Source organism: Podarcis melisellensis (genome assembly GCF_964234715.1).
Source record: "Podarcis melisellensis genome assembly, chromosome: 12".
NCBI classification, from domain to species: Eukaryota; Metazoa; Chordata; class Lepidosauria; order Squamata; family Lacertidae; genus Podarcis; species Podarcis melisellensis.
The window spans coordinates 33,253,187-33,270,160 of NC_138544.1; the positions used below are offsets into that span (position 1 = coordinate 33,253,187).

Genomic DNA, 16,974 nt, shown 5'->3' on the forward strand with positions numbered 1-16,974 from the left:
GAAACCAAGCAGGTGTGGGCTCTAGCAGAATCAGAACTCGTTTCTTGCTTCTCCCACCCTTGCTAGCTTGCAAAGGAATCTCAGATAATAGGCTTCATTGCAAATGGGTATTTCAGAATTCCTGTCATTCTCAGAATAGAATAAAAATGGTTCCACTTACTGTTTGACCAGGTTCACCAGGTTCACCAGCATGTCCCGCGTGGCCTGGAGAGCCCTAGACGCAGGGCGGGTGACAAAAGACATTTTATACGGTTTTGAATGTTACGTGTGGGAAATGTTAGTACTCTTCTAGTAATGGGGGTGTTTGGAGAAGAGAACTGGGCATGGAAGCAGAGTGAGATTTGGGGAGTTATAGGCTGTGATTCAGGCAAATGTTGGGGTCCTTCAACCCAGACCAGTCTAGACCAGGCCAGGTGGACCAGTGATAACATGGAGAGATACCAGACAAACACATTGTGTGTTTTGGGCCTTCTGGGCAAGAACACGAAGGTGCAAACTGGGAAGAGAGCCAGGAAACTGAGAAAACAGAAAGGTCATGGCTCATCAGTTTGTAAACTGAGAACTATATCAGGGGACTGACAACAGCAGTCCTGGACCTGTCAATATAGGGCACCTCTTATACATGTGAGGTTACCTGCTTAGGGTCTAGTCAAGGCAAAACTTGTGTAACTGATGCTTTCTGCATGTGTATCAAACATATCTCTCTTCCTACTAATGGCTGTGTTCCAAATATACTTACAGGGGGTCCAGTTACTCCAGGAGGGCCTCTGGGTCCCATTATACCCTGGGAAAAGTTAAAGAAATAGTTAATATGCTGCAATAGTAAAATGATGGTCCAGCTAGTGGTTTCAGTATCACTTAGGCTGCAATCCTGAGCCGCACTTACTTGGGACTAAGTACCATTAAACGCAATGGGCTTACTTTTAAGGAGACATGCATAGGACATTTCAGGCACTGTTAATCATTTGCCTGAAATCAAGCTTCAAGATTAAACCATGAACCACAGAGTAAAAAAAAATTGATTATAATATTATAATAGCCTTAGATTATATTAGTAGCATAGCACCATAAAGTCAAAGCTGTATTTTCCTGTGTTTATCTATTGCTAGCATAGTATTAGTACTAGCACTAGTTGAAATTTGCCTCTCATCCTTACATTCGCTATATGTAATTTGCCTTAAACGCTATAGATATTGTACAACCTTCCCCAATCACGTGTCTTCCAGATGTTTCAGACTACTAAACCCATAAGTCCCAGCCAGCATTGGCAAATGGTCAGGGATGATGGGAGTTGTGGTCCAAAAGATATGGAGGGCACCAGCAGATGTGGGAAGGCTAATATGGTACATAAGAACAGACTCCTATTCAAAGAAGGGAAAGAATTAAAATTTGTGCTTTAGCTTACCTGAAATGTCTCAGACAAAAATTATTCATCTCCTGCTTTATTATATTTGCCTGCTTTTACATTTTTATTCATTTTTAAAATTATATTTAACTTTTCTTTTAGGATTGTCAGTCTTTGATTTTAGAAATTGTGGAACCTGAGCTGCATCAGATTCAGAGGCAGGGAGGTGGATTCTGGTGGATTCCAAGAGATTCAGGGATTCAAATAACATACCTGGTTTCCCTTTGATGTTTGGGTCTGATGGCCCTTTTGTAATTTATTGTGGTTTGGGGTTTTCCTAATGTCAATACTTTGATCTTGTGATGGGGAGTGAATTGTAATACACACACACACACTGTGGTGATGTCTGGAATTCTAATGAATCTCTTTGGAAATTAGATGGCATATACTTAAAAAATAATAATAGTGATAACTCCCCCATGGGGCAGGCTTGGTAGGCTGAGCTGCCCTTCCATTCCAGCATGTGGCAGAGAAATCATGCAAAGAGGTGGGTGGTGCTCAAAGCTCCTGATGCCACCCGCCTGCTCCTGTTTCTTGTGGTTTTCCCACCTCCAGCTGTGCGGAGCCTTAGGAGGACATCTATAGAGGAATCACACATTGGTGCATTTCCCATCATCACCCAAAAGATTTTGACAACTAGTCCAAACGGCTGCTTTTGACACTAAGTCCTGGCAACTGGCCCAGATGGGTTTTCAAAATGTCACTGTGTCAGATCATTCCCCCTTGAACTGCATTCTCACCAGATTGATCTTTATGAATAAGAATATAGAGGAAATGTCTGAGTCCCTAAATACACCCATAGTCCTAGCTGCAAATAAATGGAGCAGGAAGAGGAGCTGCCAAGCTTTGTTTTCTTCCGAGACCGGTTTTAATTAGCCTCAATGATCAAACCGCTTACCCTACAATAATTTCAAGCAGATCCCTGTTGTCTAGGAAGGACTTCAAGCAGGTGTCTGCCAATGATCTTCCCACCACTTGCACAAAAATATGTTCAGAGAAAAATCAGTGGCTGTTCCTTAAGCACTGGTTGCACAAGCTGATGGACAATGGTTTGACGATCTCTTCTCAATATGGATGTTTAAATGTTTTCTGCAAGGTTAGGCCTTTCTTTATCACTTTGATGGTTGAAGCACCTCTGCATGTGTAGAGCAGAGCAGCCCTCCCCATTTAAGTGATCAAAAAAGACCTTGTGGACCTTGAAGTTCTCATGGCAACAAGAAGCCACAAGATCAGGGATCAAGAGATTACATGGAGCTTTAAATCAGAAGTATCATTGGAATGGGAGAACAGGTCCAGGACTATGCAGGAGAACATCAAAGCACCTGAACATAAAATTACTCATATGTTGTCCGTAATATATGACCACTGCCCTCTTAATAGCCACCATTAGCTTTAATATACTTTTTAATTTTCTCTAAGCATTTCTCTCTAGGCTTATCATTGAAGGATACTGCAACTTGCTATAAGTGTCTCTAAAACATTGTTCTTTCCCATTTCTTCCACTGCTCTGCAAACAGTGGAAGATAACTTCAGGAAAGGGGTCTTGGAACCAGCTGTATGGCTGTACCATTCCAAATTCTGTCAAACGTTGGGCACTGTGCTCATACCATACAGCAGGTGGGAAGCAAACTGTGGCCCTCTAGATGTTGTTGGACTCACATCAGCCCCAAACAGCATGGCTAATGGTGAAGGAACTGTGGCTGTAGTCCAATAACATCTGGAAGGCCACAGGTAGAGCAGGATTGGCATTCTCCCAGCATGCAACAGAAGGGTGAGGAGTGAGAGCTACAATGCATGCTGGTGATATTGATGTGCTGGCTTCTGTGCTCTTGGCCGGAGGAGGTGACTTCTCAGCAGTAAAAATATGTGTACAGCAGTGGCACATGAGGGGTGGGGGTGGATAGGCAGCTGCGCCCTCCTGGCAAAGCTGCGCTTGCCACAGTAAGGATGGGGCAGAGTGGCAACAGTGCTGTGCTTGCTTGGATTGTGAAAGGACAAAATGGCAGAGAGGTCAGGGCAGCTCTGGCTGGGCGGCGGTGGTGGTGACTCCACAGGTGCATGCAAACTTGTGCTGTCACCACCAATTCAGAGCTCTGCTGAGCTTGCCGCCATCTTGGCCCGTCCTGGCAAGCACAGTCCTGTTGCTACTCTGACCCCTCATACATGCTGTTGCTGCATATATGGAAGGAGACAAAAAATGTGAGGGCTGCCACCCTTGGAAAGCTGGAAGAATCATAAACAAGTATGAGGGTGAATTGAGAAGACTAGAAGCTATGAGGTACCTTCGTGGAGGCTCACCACATGGCAACCACAACAATGTGGGGAGGCAGCAGAGGGAGGGGAATAGTGGGCCAAGTTACACACCAGAGGCTCCCTAGACGATTATAGGTGCCACATGGTAAACTCAGATGTGGCTACCACATGGTTCCAAGTAACTGGTCAACCTGCCCTGAGGCATTATGTCTTGTGGCAGTACTGTCTCTGGAGGTTTAGGGCCCTGAAGGAAAATACCCTCAATGGAGCCTCCCTTATGTGGAAAGAGGTGGCAAATGCACACTGAGATTTTTTCCAATTGTGCCTAATATTCCTAGACTGCACAAGGCGGAAATGGCAGAACTGTTTGAACAGTTGGTCTTGAGGCACTTTCCAACCAGTTTTACCACGCTCTGGAACCAGCCCTGTCCTACAATGCTCCTGGGACCTTTTTCACAGTCCACCTATTTCTGAGTCAGGTTTGACCTTTGTGACTTCTTAAAAGAAGTTGCCCCTGCACCCCCCACGCTACGCCACTGAATCTATTAGAGCCAAACTACACACAATGTTTAATGCATAGTTTGCCCTTGAGTGCAAACTGCCAGGGCACAGGATCCACTCTGGATGGGCACCTGAATGTGTGTGTGTGGAGGACAGTAGGGGGCTTTAAAAGTTTGCCCCGCACAATGGGTCCCACTCTGAATCAGGAAACCACACCTGCAGCTTGCATTGCCGGGGGAAATCTCCTATTCACTTCAATGGTAGTTTTTATCTTTGTGCAAATTGCAAGTGTGGGGGTCCCAATCCAGATCGGGACCACATCTAAAAAACCCCAAAAACCCTACACACACAGCACATGCCAAGGTCCCAATTCAGACCAGATCCCTCCCCCTTCTCCTTGCTGTCCATGTTTTTGGGAGGGGACGGGGAAGCTGGCACTGAAGTACAAGTTACAAAACATCATGCATATTTGGGCGATTTAACCTGTTGTTTGTATTATAGGTGACGTGTTGCAAAGCATGGCTCCTAACTGTGCAGGTGGTGGTTTTTGTTTTGTTAAAAACTGTTATAACCACAGAGCATGAGACGACTTGACCATTTTTGACGATCATTAATTCAGCAAACCTGACTGCAGTATTTTTCCCTTGGACATAAATGCCATCAAAATCAAATCAATGAGGTGAGCTTCTAATCAGGCGCTAAACTCCTTTCATGGGAACCAAGTTCAATGGGCCAACTTCCAATTCATTGGGCTTGTTAGTGCTGATGGCTCTAGCCTGTCTTGCCAGGTGGGCAAGAATCACAGGTGAAGAAATTAAGTGGCCAAGCCCAGCACCTATCACAACGCATTACATCTGGCAGCCCATGTTGGGACAGAGCTGCATGGATGGGTGGGTATTTCTTCCCTTGTCTCATGAGAAGGCCAGCAATGTAGTGGTCTCCTGGCTCCAGTCACTGGATTCTATCAGAATCTGCGTTGGAACCAAAGGAACACTGGATAGTTGACCTACCTTCCTTGGAAGTGACCTGGGTAGGGTGCAAAACTCTTCCCCAGTATGGGCTTTCTCCATTCATGAAGCACACTGGATGCAGGAATAGCGGGATCCCATGCATTTTCTGAACACGCATGGCTTGCAAGGGATGACAATGCTAGATGCCTGGGCTGGGAGGTACAGTGGGCCGTATAATGCTGCTATATGGCCCACAGGTCAGTTACATAGCAGAGACACAATGTGGGGAGATTTCTGTGAGCAGGCTGTTCCTGGGGGATTCTCTGTCGCCATCAGTGGCAAGACACACCAGCACAATTTGAATTTGTGCATGTACCTGTGCGAGAAAGGAAGCATTTGCTTACCATAGGTCCGGGGCCAGGATCAGCTGCTTTGGACATGTCATATTGAGCAGCAAAGTTCTGTAGGAGTTAAAAAGAGGAAAGCTAATAAAGAGCTTGATCAGAATTTAAATAATATACTCTAATCCAAAATGAAAATGAATGCAGGGTAACGAATTTGCATTCCTACATCTCAAGTCCTTCACGCTTGTTTTTAAAACAACATCACGAATAAGAGGTTGAGTGAAGGGAGACAGAAGTTCCTTCCTTCCATAAATGTTTCTGTATCTTCAAGGATGTTCCTACCTATGGATCTCAACAGTATTTCTATACATGCCTGAGAAGATACAGCTAAAGATAATGGTCCCTGCCTTTGACGTGACAGGCCTTTTATGATGCTTCAAGACATCACCAATCAACTTCAGTAAAATAAAACATTGGATGCCTTACTCCGCCAAGACCAGGAGGACCAGGGGGGCCTGGGGGGCCTGGGGGGCCTGGTAGACCATCTTCACCATCTCTGCCTGGTGGACCTGCTGGACCCTATGGGAAAAAATGCACAACGTTAAGTTATAAAAATATATAAATAGCTACTGAAGATTTCAAAGCAGTGACATCATTTAAAGTACAAATATATGAGTCTGCACAATCGAAACAGCTGGTGTTTCTGTACTTTACAATGTGGAAACCACTTAAATGTGTCACTGATTTAGTTGTGTGATCCTATGCATGTACGTTTATTCATATTTGCAGGCAGGAGAGAAGAGAATTGCAGCCTTAAAGGCCTTAATATAGGAATGAGGAACCTGAAGCTCTCCAGATGTTAGAATCATAGTGTTGGAAGGTACCCTGAGGGTCACCCAGTCTAATCCCCTGCAATGCAGGAAGCTCAACAAGCAGTCTCCCATCCAGTTTGAAACCATACCAGACCCTGCTTAGCTTTGCAAACATTAAAGCAGTTTTATTGCTTGTTGTGTTGAGGGAAAATAAATCCCATCATGGCTGACCATTGGCCATGAAGGCTGGAGTTGATGGGAGTTGGGAGTCCAGCAACATCTGGAGAGCCACAGCTTTCTCATCATGGGCATAACATGTGGAAAAGGCTGAGCACCTTAACATTTTGTTGGCATATTAATGCTAGGACTTACTTGGTGACAGTCAATTAAGTTTTACTCAAAAAGAGGTCCATTAAAATTAATGGATATAAGTTAGGTCCATTAATTTCAATGGATCTACTCTGAGAAAAATTTAGTAGAATACCATCCATTCACATTTTTTTATGTCTTTAAAACTTCAATAATGCATTGATTTGAGGCTTGATAAGGATTCTAGCCACACATTGTTAGAGAAGGTTGTTCCTTGTGAGCTATCATACAGATTGTGCTAGGGAAGACCTTGCCATGCTAGGATAATTATACCGTAGTAACCTTTTAACTGCCTTTAAATGAGTACATGTTCTAACTCCGTGTTATCTGCTGTTTGGCTTTGGAGAGGTCCAAACAAGTTAATTACTTTTCTGATTTCACTTAACTGTTGCTTGTGCCCCATTTGGTTGAGCAAGTGTGTTTGCAAAGACAATAATCACAATGATTTTCATATATAAGAATGGAGACAAATTTGTTTGCACAAGCCTTAACTCTAAGACTGATGTTCTTAAATGGTATAAATCTCAGCAGAACAAACAGTCATGCTAATTCCCATTAGTTGAGTAATATAGTTCCAGACTATATTAGTTGAATGAAAAGAAACATATCAAAGCATTATAACTCAATGCACTCTCTGTTTCATGGTTTTTCAACCATCCCATTTTGCTACAACTGCCAAAGATTGCACTTATCAATTCTGTGCTAATCAAAACACTGCAAATTCTGTGTTTAGCTGTGGATAAAAAGGTCAATTTTTACTAAGCCTATTCAGAGTCTAAGGGTATTATTCCAAATAACAACAAGCATTCCAAATATCACTGATGTGATTTAAATAATAATAATTGTGGCTCACATGTTAATCAGGTGACCCAACATCTATTCTAGTAACAAGAGGCTAGACTGGGATGGACTCAAAGTCAGAATCTTTCCTAAACTGGTTCTGAGTCATCAGATATTTCATGATGTATGGCAGATACTTCTTTATCAAGTATCCATCTACAGACTCTTGGATTCAAGGTGGCCTCCGAAGCAATAGTAACGGGATCTTCATGTCTTAATAACTTAAAGCATGAAATATTGTGAACAACTCAGAATGTAGCCATATCTGCAGTGACCATTTTCAAACAAGTTGGTGTGCATCTCACACAGCACAGACGATTTCAGGCTAAAGGCTTGGTTCCTTAAAGGTAAAGGTAAAGGTACCCCTGCCCGTACGGGCCAGTCTTGACAGACTCTGGGGTTGTGCGCCCATCTCACTTAAGAGGCCAGGGGCCAGCGCTGTCCGGAGACACTTCCGGGTCACGTGGCCAGCGTGACATCGCTGCTCTGGCGAGCCAGAGCCGCACACGGAAACGCCGTTTACCTTCCCGCTAGTAAGCGGTCCCTATTTATCTACTTGCACCCGGAGGTGCTTTCGAACTGCTAGGTTGGCAGGCGCTGGGACCGAGCAGCGGGAGCGCACCCCGCAGCAGGGATTCAAATCGCCGACCTTTCGATCGGCAAGTCCTAGGCGCTGAGGCTTTAACCCACAGCGCCACCTTGTCCCTTAGCACACTGTTAGTCCTAAATCAGGCCTCCAACCACCAAGTCAAATCCAGCACACAAACTGTTTATGGCAACTACCAGGTTTTGGCTACCTAACCTAGGCCTTCAAAACTTAGGAAGGAGGGAGCTCTTGTCAGGCACCTGGGAGCTCCTTAATAACACAATACTGTGATAGGCATGTGGGTCACAAATTGTTTGGGTTTAAACATGCTAAATATTGAACAGCGACCGTTACTTCATTCTAAGCTACTACCGAGGGAAGAACAAATCTTGAAGCAATTCTTGGAGGCCCAATTTTTGGCAGGGATGCTGTCAGGGAAAGACTTTGAGGGCAAAAATCCAGGGCCCCACTCAGAAGAGGAGGACCACCTCCCCTGACATATTAGGGGTCAAGCAGCACATTTTTAAGTGAAAGAAGCAAGACACTTTAGGGAGCCCCTCCTCCCTGTAACACTATTAAATCCAGAATCTAAAGCTACTTAATTGCACAAGCAATAAGTAATGTATTACCAAATTGCCCTCATAGTGCTTCACATTTTTCAAGGTAGCAAACACATGTTTTCCAATTAATTTGTTCACAGGGCAGGGTGGGGGGGAGTAATAGGATCAACTCTGGCTCCCTGACACATTGTCAACTTCATTTGCTACACCTGTGCGCGCGCGCGCGCACACACACACACACACACACGTAAAGTGGACTCTGGTTACTGAGCAACTGCACTTCTGAGGCCTCAGCCATGCACATTCCTTGACCTCTGTGTCAGACCTCTGTGTCCGCAGGCAATTCCAACCCAACGGATCAATCTCTGAACACAACCTGCTTTCCCCCTCTTCCTTCCTCTGAACCCTGAAGAAGCATTGCACCCAATATTACAGGGAGGGGAAATCAGGTTGCATCACCTGTGCAATGAATGAGTCAAATGGTTCTTCAGAGAGATCCTTGTGAGGGAATCAGAGAGGAAAAACAGCACTGCTGTGTCGGACAATGTGCTTGCATCAATGCACAAGCAGCGGGCAGGGGAATAAGCATAGGAGCTCAGGATTGTGACCTCAATTTCCATTCTTGATTTTATAAGGTTCTGACTCAAGTGATTTTGCTGGTGGATGTTATTTATTCACATAGGAATTCCAGAGCCATGAGCCTTTGCTAATCATACTGTGGTTTTATGATTGCTTTTTTTTTTTTGAAAAGCTATTACCTGCAAATCAGTCTTAAGACACTTCAATGGGAATAATAACCACTTCAGCCCTTTGCAATAGACCTTTTGAGGCATTCAGTAACACTCTGTCCAAATTCTGGCCTTACCTAAAGCTACACAGCCCTCCTGACCCTTTCCAAATAGTGCCCATAGCACTTTCCCCCCAAATAGATGTGTTCAGTTGTACACAGTGCAGCCTCATTTATGTGAATTTTCTCAGAAGATGCACACAAAAATAGCCATAACTCTGAACAAGGGTTGGTGGGGGGTGGTACCACAGGTTTTTCGCTTTGGACCATGCTCTTCCTTATTCACCAGGGCATGATTTAGATATAACAAGCAAAATGAACATAATCATGGTTCTTTACCCTATCTCCTCGTGGCCCTTTTTCTCCTCTGGGCCCCTGAAAAAGAACAACATCAACAAAAATGTAAATGAGTGTTTCAAGTTTTACGTGCAGAAAGCTATGGTGTTAAAAAGAACTGTCTGCTGATGAAAACAGCAAAACTAGAGCATAGGCAGAACTGAAAGGAATAGCTATTCAGAGATTGAACACACTCTTGCTTTCAATGAAAACCAAGAGGACAAATATGCATAAATAAAAATGTATTATCAATTAGTTCTTCATTAAGTGACAAGCATTCATTTATTTTCACATTTGAGCTGCAATCCTATTCCAACTTTCCTCCAAGGAAATCCAAATGGAGCTTATGCCTGAGTAGGATTGTGCTGCTAATCTCCAAACCAAACACGTATATTCCTCACAAATATTTAGTAATTTGCAACATGATCTGACATCCATAAAATCAGAGAGTCTCAAGAAGAAGGCTATTTTTTCCTGTGCATACCAGATCAGCTTTCATGCTGATAAAATTATGGCTTCAACCCACTTACACATAAATCCTAAGCACAGCAGCTAAAGCCGCAAAAATTCAGTTAAATTTACTGAGCTGTATCCAAGTCCTACTCTTGAGTAGGCCTGCAGAAATTAATGGAAGCTATTAATTTAGGTCCATTCATTTCTAGGAGACTACTCTGAATAAAACTTAATTGGATTTTCACCTAAGGTTCACAGTTACTTTGGAGTAAGCCCCAGGGAATTTAGTGCAATTAGCATCCAAATAGAGGTATAAAAGAAAAACTGCCAGTGTACTACTAAGCATCTCAGTTGCGTTCAAAAGCAAATTCACCTGAAATTAATAGCATTTACTCCGAAGTTCAGGTTTTCACTTTGGATTTTCCTGACAGTAAAAAGGACCTCTGTTTAGTCGGCCCCACTAACTTCTAAAGGCCTTTCTACCATGAAATGAGGTATTAAATTGCAGCCTTTCAAAAATTCTATTTTCAGCATTTCTGGGTTCTTTAAAACTGTAGCAGATACCCAGGAACAGAGTACAGCTCCGTAATTCTTAAGAAAATCCCTTAAAATGTGCTTACCCTCTGTCCTTCCGTTTCCTAGAAAGGAATGAATATGAAGTTAGAAGAAATCTAACGTTAGCAATATTTCACGGTAAGTACTAGACTCAGCCAAGTTAAGGCAGAGCAAATTAAACAAGCGGTGGAGGGTAGGGAAAGAGCTATACAAGTTAGTATTTGCTACATCATGCAAGCACGATATTAAAAAGTCATACCTGAATTCATTCATGCTTTACGGGTGCTAAGATGTCTTTAACAGTTCTCTGGCTTTAAAATAGACTTATGAATCTCCAGAATAGCTGTGCATGCAAGACCCTTCTGGCTACTCTGCAATATCCTCTTAATCTTACATTCACCTATGAAGGTAGCCTTTTAACAAGAAGGACGGCCCATTAGGAAACTAGGGGTGGGCACAAATCTGGGCATTCCTAATGATGCTAATCTGCAGTGGTATTGCCCATGCAATTCTTGGCAGCTGCAGTGGCCATTCAGGGGGGTGGAGGTAGGGAGATAATAAAATAGCCCACTCTTGTCCATTTTATTTTGAAAGGAATGATACTGACCTCATTTACATCTGGAGGGGGAAACAGAAAAACAAAACAAAAAATTGGTTAATGTTTAAGATTCAAAACAGTCTGCATGTGAAACAATGTACTGTATTTTTCCGTGTATAAGATGCCCCCATGTAAAAAAGGGGCCCCCAATTTTGGGGGATTCCAAATTGAGAAAATGGGGGGAGATTGTATCCATGTATAAGACAACCCACAATTCTGAACATCATTTTTTAATTTAAAAAACCTAGTCTTATACACGGAAAAGTACGATAGTTGTGATTTCAAAGACGAATGGCAGGAAATGTAAACATGAAACGACATTTTTTAAAGTGGATGACATTCTGATTCCTGCAACACATCTCTGACGGAAGGAGGGCCTCTCCATCTTGGAAAGGCTTTTTTCTGACCCCAAGGCTTGAATGGATGTATTTAATAAAAGGTTTTATAAGAATCAGAACTTGGTTCTACAGGGCCACGGGTGAAACGCTCAATGTGCCATGGGGATTTTTCTTGCCCCCACTGATGTCTGTTACACACACCAAAGAAATGTGACCCCAGAAGGAGAGGGCCTCCTGCAGAGCAAGATCTCATAGGATGTGAGATAAAGGGAACCAGACAAAACCCTCCCAAGCACGCACAAATGTGCTTTCTGCTGATGTAAGAGGCTCCGTGGACCACACAACATTTCCCCTTGAAAATGCTTGCAACGGCAGCTTTTGAAAGTGTGCAGGTGCTATAGAAAGCCCAAAACAGTGAGTTTAGCTTTTGAACTTGAGATGATTCAAGCCGAGGTCGTCCATATTCTTGTAAATAACATTAACCTAAACTTAGGACCCGCTATTCCTTCACATTGTTTCAGATTATGGGAATTCCTTGAACAGGATTATGCTGAAGATTTGTATAGGATTTTCTGGAATTCAGAAGTTAAGTTAGCAACCCCCCCAAAACCCCCCAAGCCTCTTTTTCACGCTATTTAGGCTACAGTCCTAGACCCACATACCAAAGAGTAAGCCCCACTGTGCTGATTGAGATTCGGTTCTGAGAAGGCATGTCTGGGATGGCCCTGTTATTCTGCTAAACTTTAAGCCGGGAAATAGCCATACTTCGAAATAGCTTAACAGGTGGAATCCCAGATCTGGCAAAGCCAGGCTACTTAGGTCTGTATACCCAAGGGGAATTCGGCCTTTCATTATTGTTTGTATGTATGTATGTATGTATGTATTATTATTATTATTATTATTATTATTATTATTATTATTATTATTATTACATTTATGTCCCATCTTTCCTCCAAGTAGCTCAAGGAGGCATACAGGGTTTCCCCCTCCAATTTTACAACAACCCTATGAGGTAGGTTATGCCGAGAGAGCGAGAGCGCACGACTTGGGTTTCTCAAATAGCAACCCTCCATATGCGTTGTGGTGTGGCTTGTGGGAGGGGCCTGCTGTTCCAAGAAAAGATCAAAAATTCCACTGGGGGTGGGGAGGGCATACCAAAAGCAGGTTTGGGAATCCTAGGAATAGTACTGTAACTTTTATTACAGTTTTATAACATAGCCCACATTTTGTGCATTGGACATTCTTATTTTAAAAACAAACGAACAATTGTCCTGTTAAGCATTTCCTTCCTGCCAATGGAGCACAAAGACCAAAGCCTGTCACTCCGAGACAGAGATGGGGAACCCGTGGGCCCTTCAGATACTGGTGGACTCCAACTCCCATCAGCTCCGGCCAGCACAGCCAATGATCAGGGGAATGATGTACTTTGCAGTCCAACAACCATCTGGAGGACCACAGCCTCCCCACCCTTGCTCTAAGGGCACAGGGAATTATGCTCCATTAGTTCCTCCTCCCCTGCTTGCTGTGAGATGCATCTGGAATGCTGCATATTACAGGAGGAGGAGGAGGAGAAATGTTCTGTCTGAGCAGCAGAGCAAAAAAAGAGTCACGGCTATGCACCTCCTCTCTGCAAGTCAGAGCCTCCAGAAGCTTTACTTACAGATTAGTACAAAAATGGGGAGGAAACGGTATCAATCAGTCTGCACATATGCATTCATGTGGCATGGAGGAATTTTGAGTGGCAATTGGGAAAAGCTGCTCACCCAGAGAGAAATCTTCCATGATCAGAGTAGCTAAATGCAAAAGTTTGCTTATGGAGTGAAAATCTACAGCACAGAGCGCACTATGCTATTCTCTGGATGTCAAGTCCAATTGTGTTCAATAAACACAATGTTCAGGATGGCAGCTCTAAATGTATATCTTAGACCATTGGTTGGATGAGAAACCTTGACTATCTCTTCTTAATATCTCAAGGAAATAATCATTGTTTAAACATTTTAAGAGTAACATCGGTACAGAATAACAAAGTTGATACTGATATGAATGGGGATTCTGATAGGAAACTGGATTAGGGTGGAAATGACTAATTTTGTCTAATTTCGATAATGGTTCCTATAAGGTGATGGAATAAAGTTAGACATTCTTTTTGACACGGTACTGGAACTTGTAAATGGAACTTGCTAGGTGGGCTTATTGATGGATTAGCTGTGGAGATCTATATTTTGGGAGAGTATCTCTAAATGTTAACTGGGTTGGGGAACCCGTTCTCTCTCACTGCCACTAAAGGGAGAGGCTCTAGTCGCAGTTTTAGGATTGGTAAAGAGTTGAATGCAACTGTAAAGACAGCAGTGTTCCTAAATTAATTTTGGCGAATGCTCAGTCATTAATTGCAATAACCCTAGGAGGACCCCTGGCTGCCAACTTGTTTCATTGAATCCAGTTATGTATTGGGCAGCAGGGCCAATGCTTCTGTTATAGGACAGCATTTGCCATATGCAATGTACAAAGGACTACAGGGGTTTCTGATGCATGGATGTGCTGCACGATCCAGTGTGAAGGCTGTGCCTTGCACATATTTAAACCACAGAGAACTGGTATGGTAGTGATGCTTGGCTGGACACTTTCCATTTGTGCAGCATGAAAAGTTCTGAGTTAAACAGAACTCCTTTTGTCAGTCAGATATAAAGCTAAAGATTGCCTGCTCTATGCCAAACGATCATCACTAGTGTGGTGCACTTGTTAGCAAGACTGGCTAGGGTATAGAAAGCCCAAGCTTAAATCCATACTCAGGTTGTGAAACAAATTGTGGCCTTGGGGAAAGGGCCACCTCTCAGCTGAGCCTACCTCACAGGGTTCTTGTGAGGGTAAAACACCACTCTGATCTTACATTGGGGTACCAATGCAATAAATATCTATTTGATGGGACTAACCTGGCAACATCTGTCTGTGCCAAGTTTCACTATTTAACATTATTCACACGGGGCCTACAGATAATCTAAGGTAATAGAATTTACGTGAATTACCTGACAAGTGTGGAAATCATAAAAATAGATGAGTTTTCTGGGGAGAAACTTTCTACTTCTCGTCTACCAGAAGAGGTCGCTAGAGCTTTTTAAAAAGGGTATGTTTGGAGGATGTCTGGAATATCCGTTTCGTCATATTTGTTTCTCAAACAAAAAGGTCAGGAATCGTACACTTTCCCTGGTTTGCTGTAGTTTTCTAAAAGCGCGTCTCCTTCCCTTCCCGGAATTAATAAGAGCAAAACATTCTTGAGCAAATCGCGGCAGAATTTCTGCCCTCTCTCTCCTTGCGTGTAACTCAGGAGTAACTAAATTGTCTCATATATATCAACGGATCTCTAAAAGCGCTTGGTGGTCTATCTGGACTCCACACGCTCCACGTCGGGTCCTCTGCGCTACCGCCTCCTTCCCTCTAGAGGGCGCATTATGAGCATCCGTAAAACGTTGCACAAAGCTCGTGTACAACGCCCTAAAAAGCGACTGTTCTCAAAGACTTTGGGAGAATCTGTTGTTTTCTGAAATCCCTTGATAAATCGGGACAATAACCCGTCCCTAGCCCCAAACCACTAGAAGTTCTCCAAGGAGGCGATGCTGATAAATTTAGGAGTTCTGGATTCATCATTGCCATGCATTGCTTCTCCAACCCCAATTTTGCTTTTCTCTTAAAATGGGGGGCGGGCGGAGTATGGGGAGGGGGAGAGAGAGGTGCATGGGTGTGTGGGAGAAGAGACTGCTTGGCTTCTTGCCAGGACCTCTCCACATGAGCCAAGGAGGGCTGGGAGGGGACGAGTTTAAGCAAGCTCTGAAGAACTCTCATCCCTTCACTCCGTCTTATGGAAATAAGAGACAGCTCTTTTGCCAGCTGGAGTCAATGCAAACTACGATTCCCCCCCCCCCCCAAACTCAGTCTAACTGGATGGGGCTTCCCGGGGGGCGGGTAGAGTTATAGTGGGCAGCAGTTTCTCGGGCTTTGGAGCATACCCAGATCTGCACGAAAACTTGTCCTTGCAGCTCCCGGAGAAAGGAAGCATTCGACGGCAGGGCAACATTCCTTAGGACGAAGTTAGGAGAGGATTCCGCCGCCGCCGCCCAAATCCCTCTCTCCCCACCAAACCCTGCTCCAAACAATCTGAAGGCACTTACATTGACTGGTTGCTAGGCATGAAGTTACTGCGAGCAGCAACAAAATCCGTGTATCCACAAAGCTGAGCATGTCTACTGTCTAGACATGCAGACTCCTTGTGTTTCAGAGTCCCCGGGTCGGTGGTGAGCTAGAACTTTAGGGACGCAGGCATACAGTCGTGGTGGCGAGTAACTCCAAACTTAGCAGAAACCTGCTGCCCGGGATGCTAAAATAATAAAGCCCTCGACGGCCCTATTTATACGGCGAGGGGGTTCCTCGCGCTGGCCGAGCCGTAGAACGCGCCGCAGCCAATGGGAGAGCCCGCCGTGCTTGGCGGAGGGGCGGGCCAGGCTGCGAGGAGCCCGGGCCTGCATCACGTGACGTCTTTTTTCTTTTCTTCTTCTCGTTCCCAACCTGTCCCCGCCGTTTTGGCAGAGCTGCTGTTAGACGGGGCGGGGAGAGGGAGATCTGGAAGGAGGAAGGGAGAGAAGAGGAAGGCGCAAGGGGGAGGGAGGAGGGGTGAAAGAGGTGGGGTGCTGGGAGGGAGGGAGGCAGGCAGGAGCTGGGGATGCTAAATTGGTTCCATTCTTTTTGAGGACGTGGACACTTTGAGGCTTTATAAAGGAAAATCTGACTGGCTGCCTGGATTCTTTTTCTTCCTCCCCCCCCCCGTCCCTCACACCCCACTTCTCCACCCCTCCCCCTTTTCTTTTGTGGCTTGCGCGCCTGGGAAGCTTTCAAAGCGGGAGCTGTCCAGGTCCTGCCATCGAGGTAAAGGAGGCGAGAGCAGGCAGAAGGACACGCCGACGGGGAAGCATCGGAAACCTGGAGCGACCTGGAGGCTCCCTTGGTTTTGACAACCAGCCCCCCACCCCTCCGCCCCGCAGATCGCGCTGTGCTCTGGGGAAGGGACGTGGCTCCGCGGTGGGGCGCCTGGCTTGCGCGGAAAAGGTCCCATGTTCGTTCTAGCGTTTCCAGACGCTCCGCCTGAAATCCTGGAGAGCCGCTGCCGGTCCGTGTAGACGCTACTGAGCCAGGTGGAGCCCATGCTCCGATATGGCACTTTCCCCTATGTGACTGGCTCCTCAGAAAGCAGAGCGAGCCAAAACAAAAACAAAACCCCTCAGACTTCCTTTCCAGGCGA

At 44.7% G+C, this 16,974-nt stretch overlaps 1 protein-coding gene across 2 annotated transcripts in view; it reads right to left on the reverse strand.

Moving 5' to 3' along the window:
* The window catches only part of COL1A2 (collagen type I alpha 2 chain), a 64,252-nt gene extending 48,185 nt beyond the window's left edge, over nt 1–16,067 (reverse strand). Inside the window, exons 1-6 of one of the 2 annotated variants that reach the window (XM_081931209.1) lie at nt 15,822–16,067; nt 9,747–9,782; nt 5,940–6,032; nt 5,514–5,570; nt 740–784; nt 161–214 (exon numbers count right to left, since the gene is read on the reverse strand). In XM_081931209.1, the coding sequence (XP_081787335.1) occupies nt 161–214; nt 740–784; nt 5,514–5,570; nt 5,940–6,032; nt 9,747–9,782; nt 15,822–15,920 (384 nt within the window). In that variant the 5' untranslated portion in view covers nt 15,921–16,067. Of the gene's footprint in view, nt 1–160; nt 215–739; nt 785–5,513; nt 5,571–5,939; nt 6,033–9,746; nt 9,783–10,816; nt 10,831–15,821 lie in introns of those variants that run through there. The other variant, XM_081931210.1, reaches the window with a different exon arrangement.
* Between the last annotated feature and the right edge of the window lie 907 nt (nt 16,068–16,974).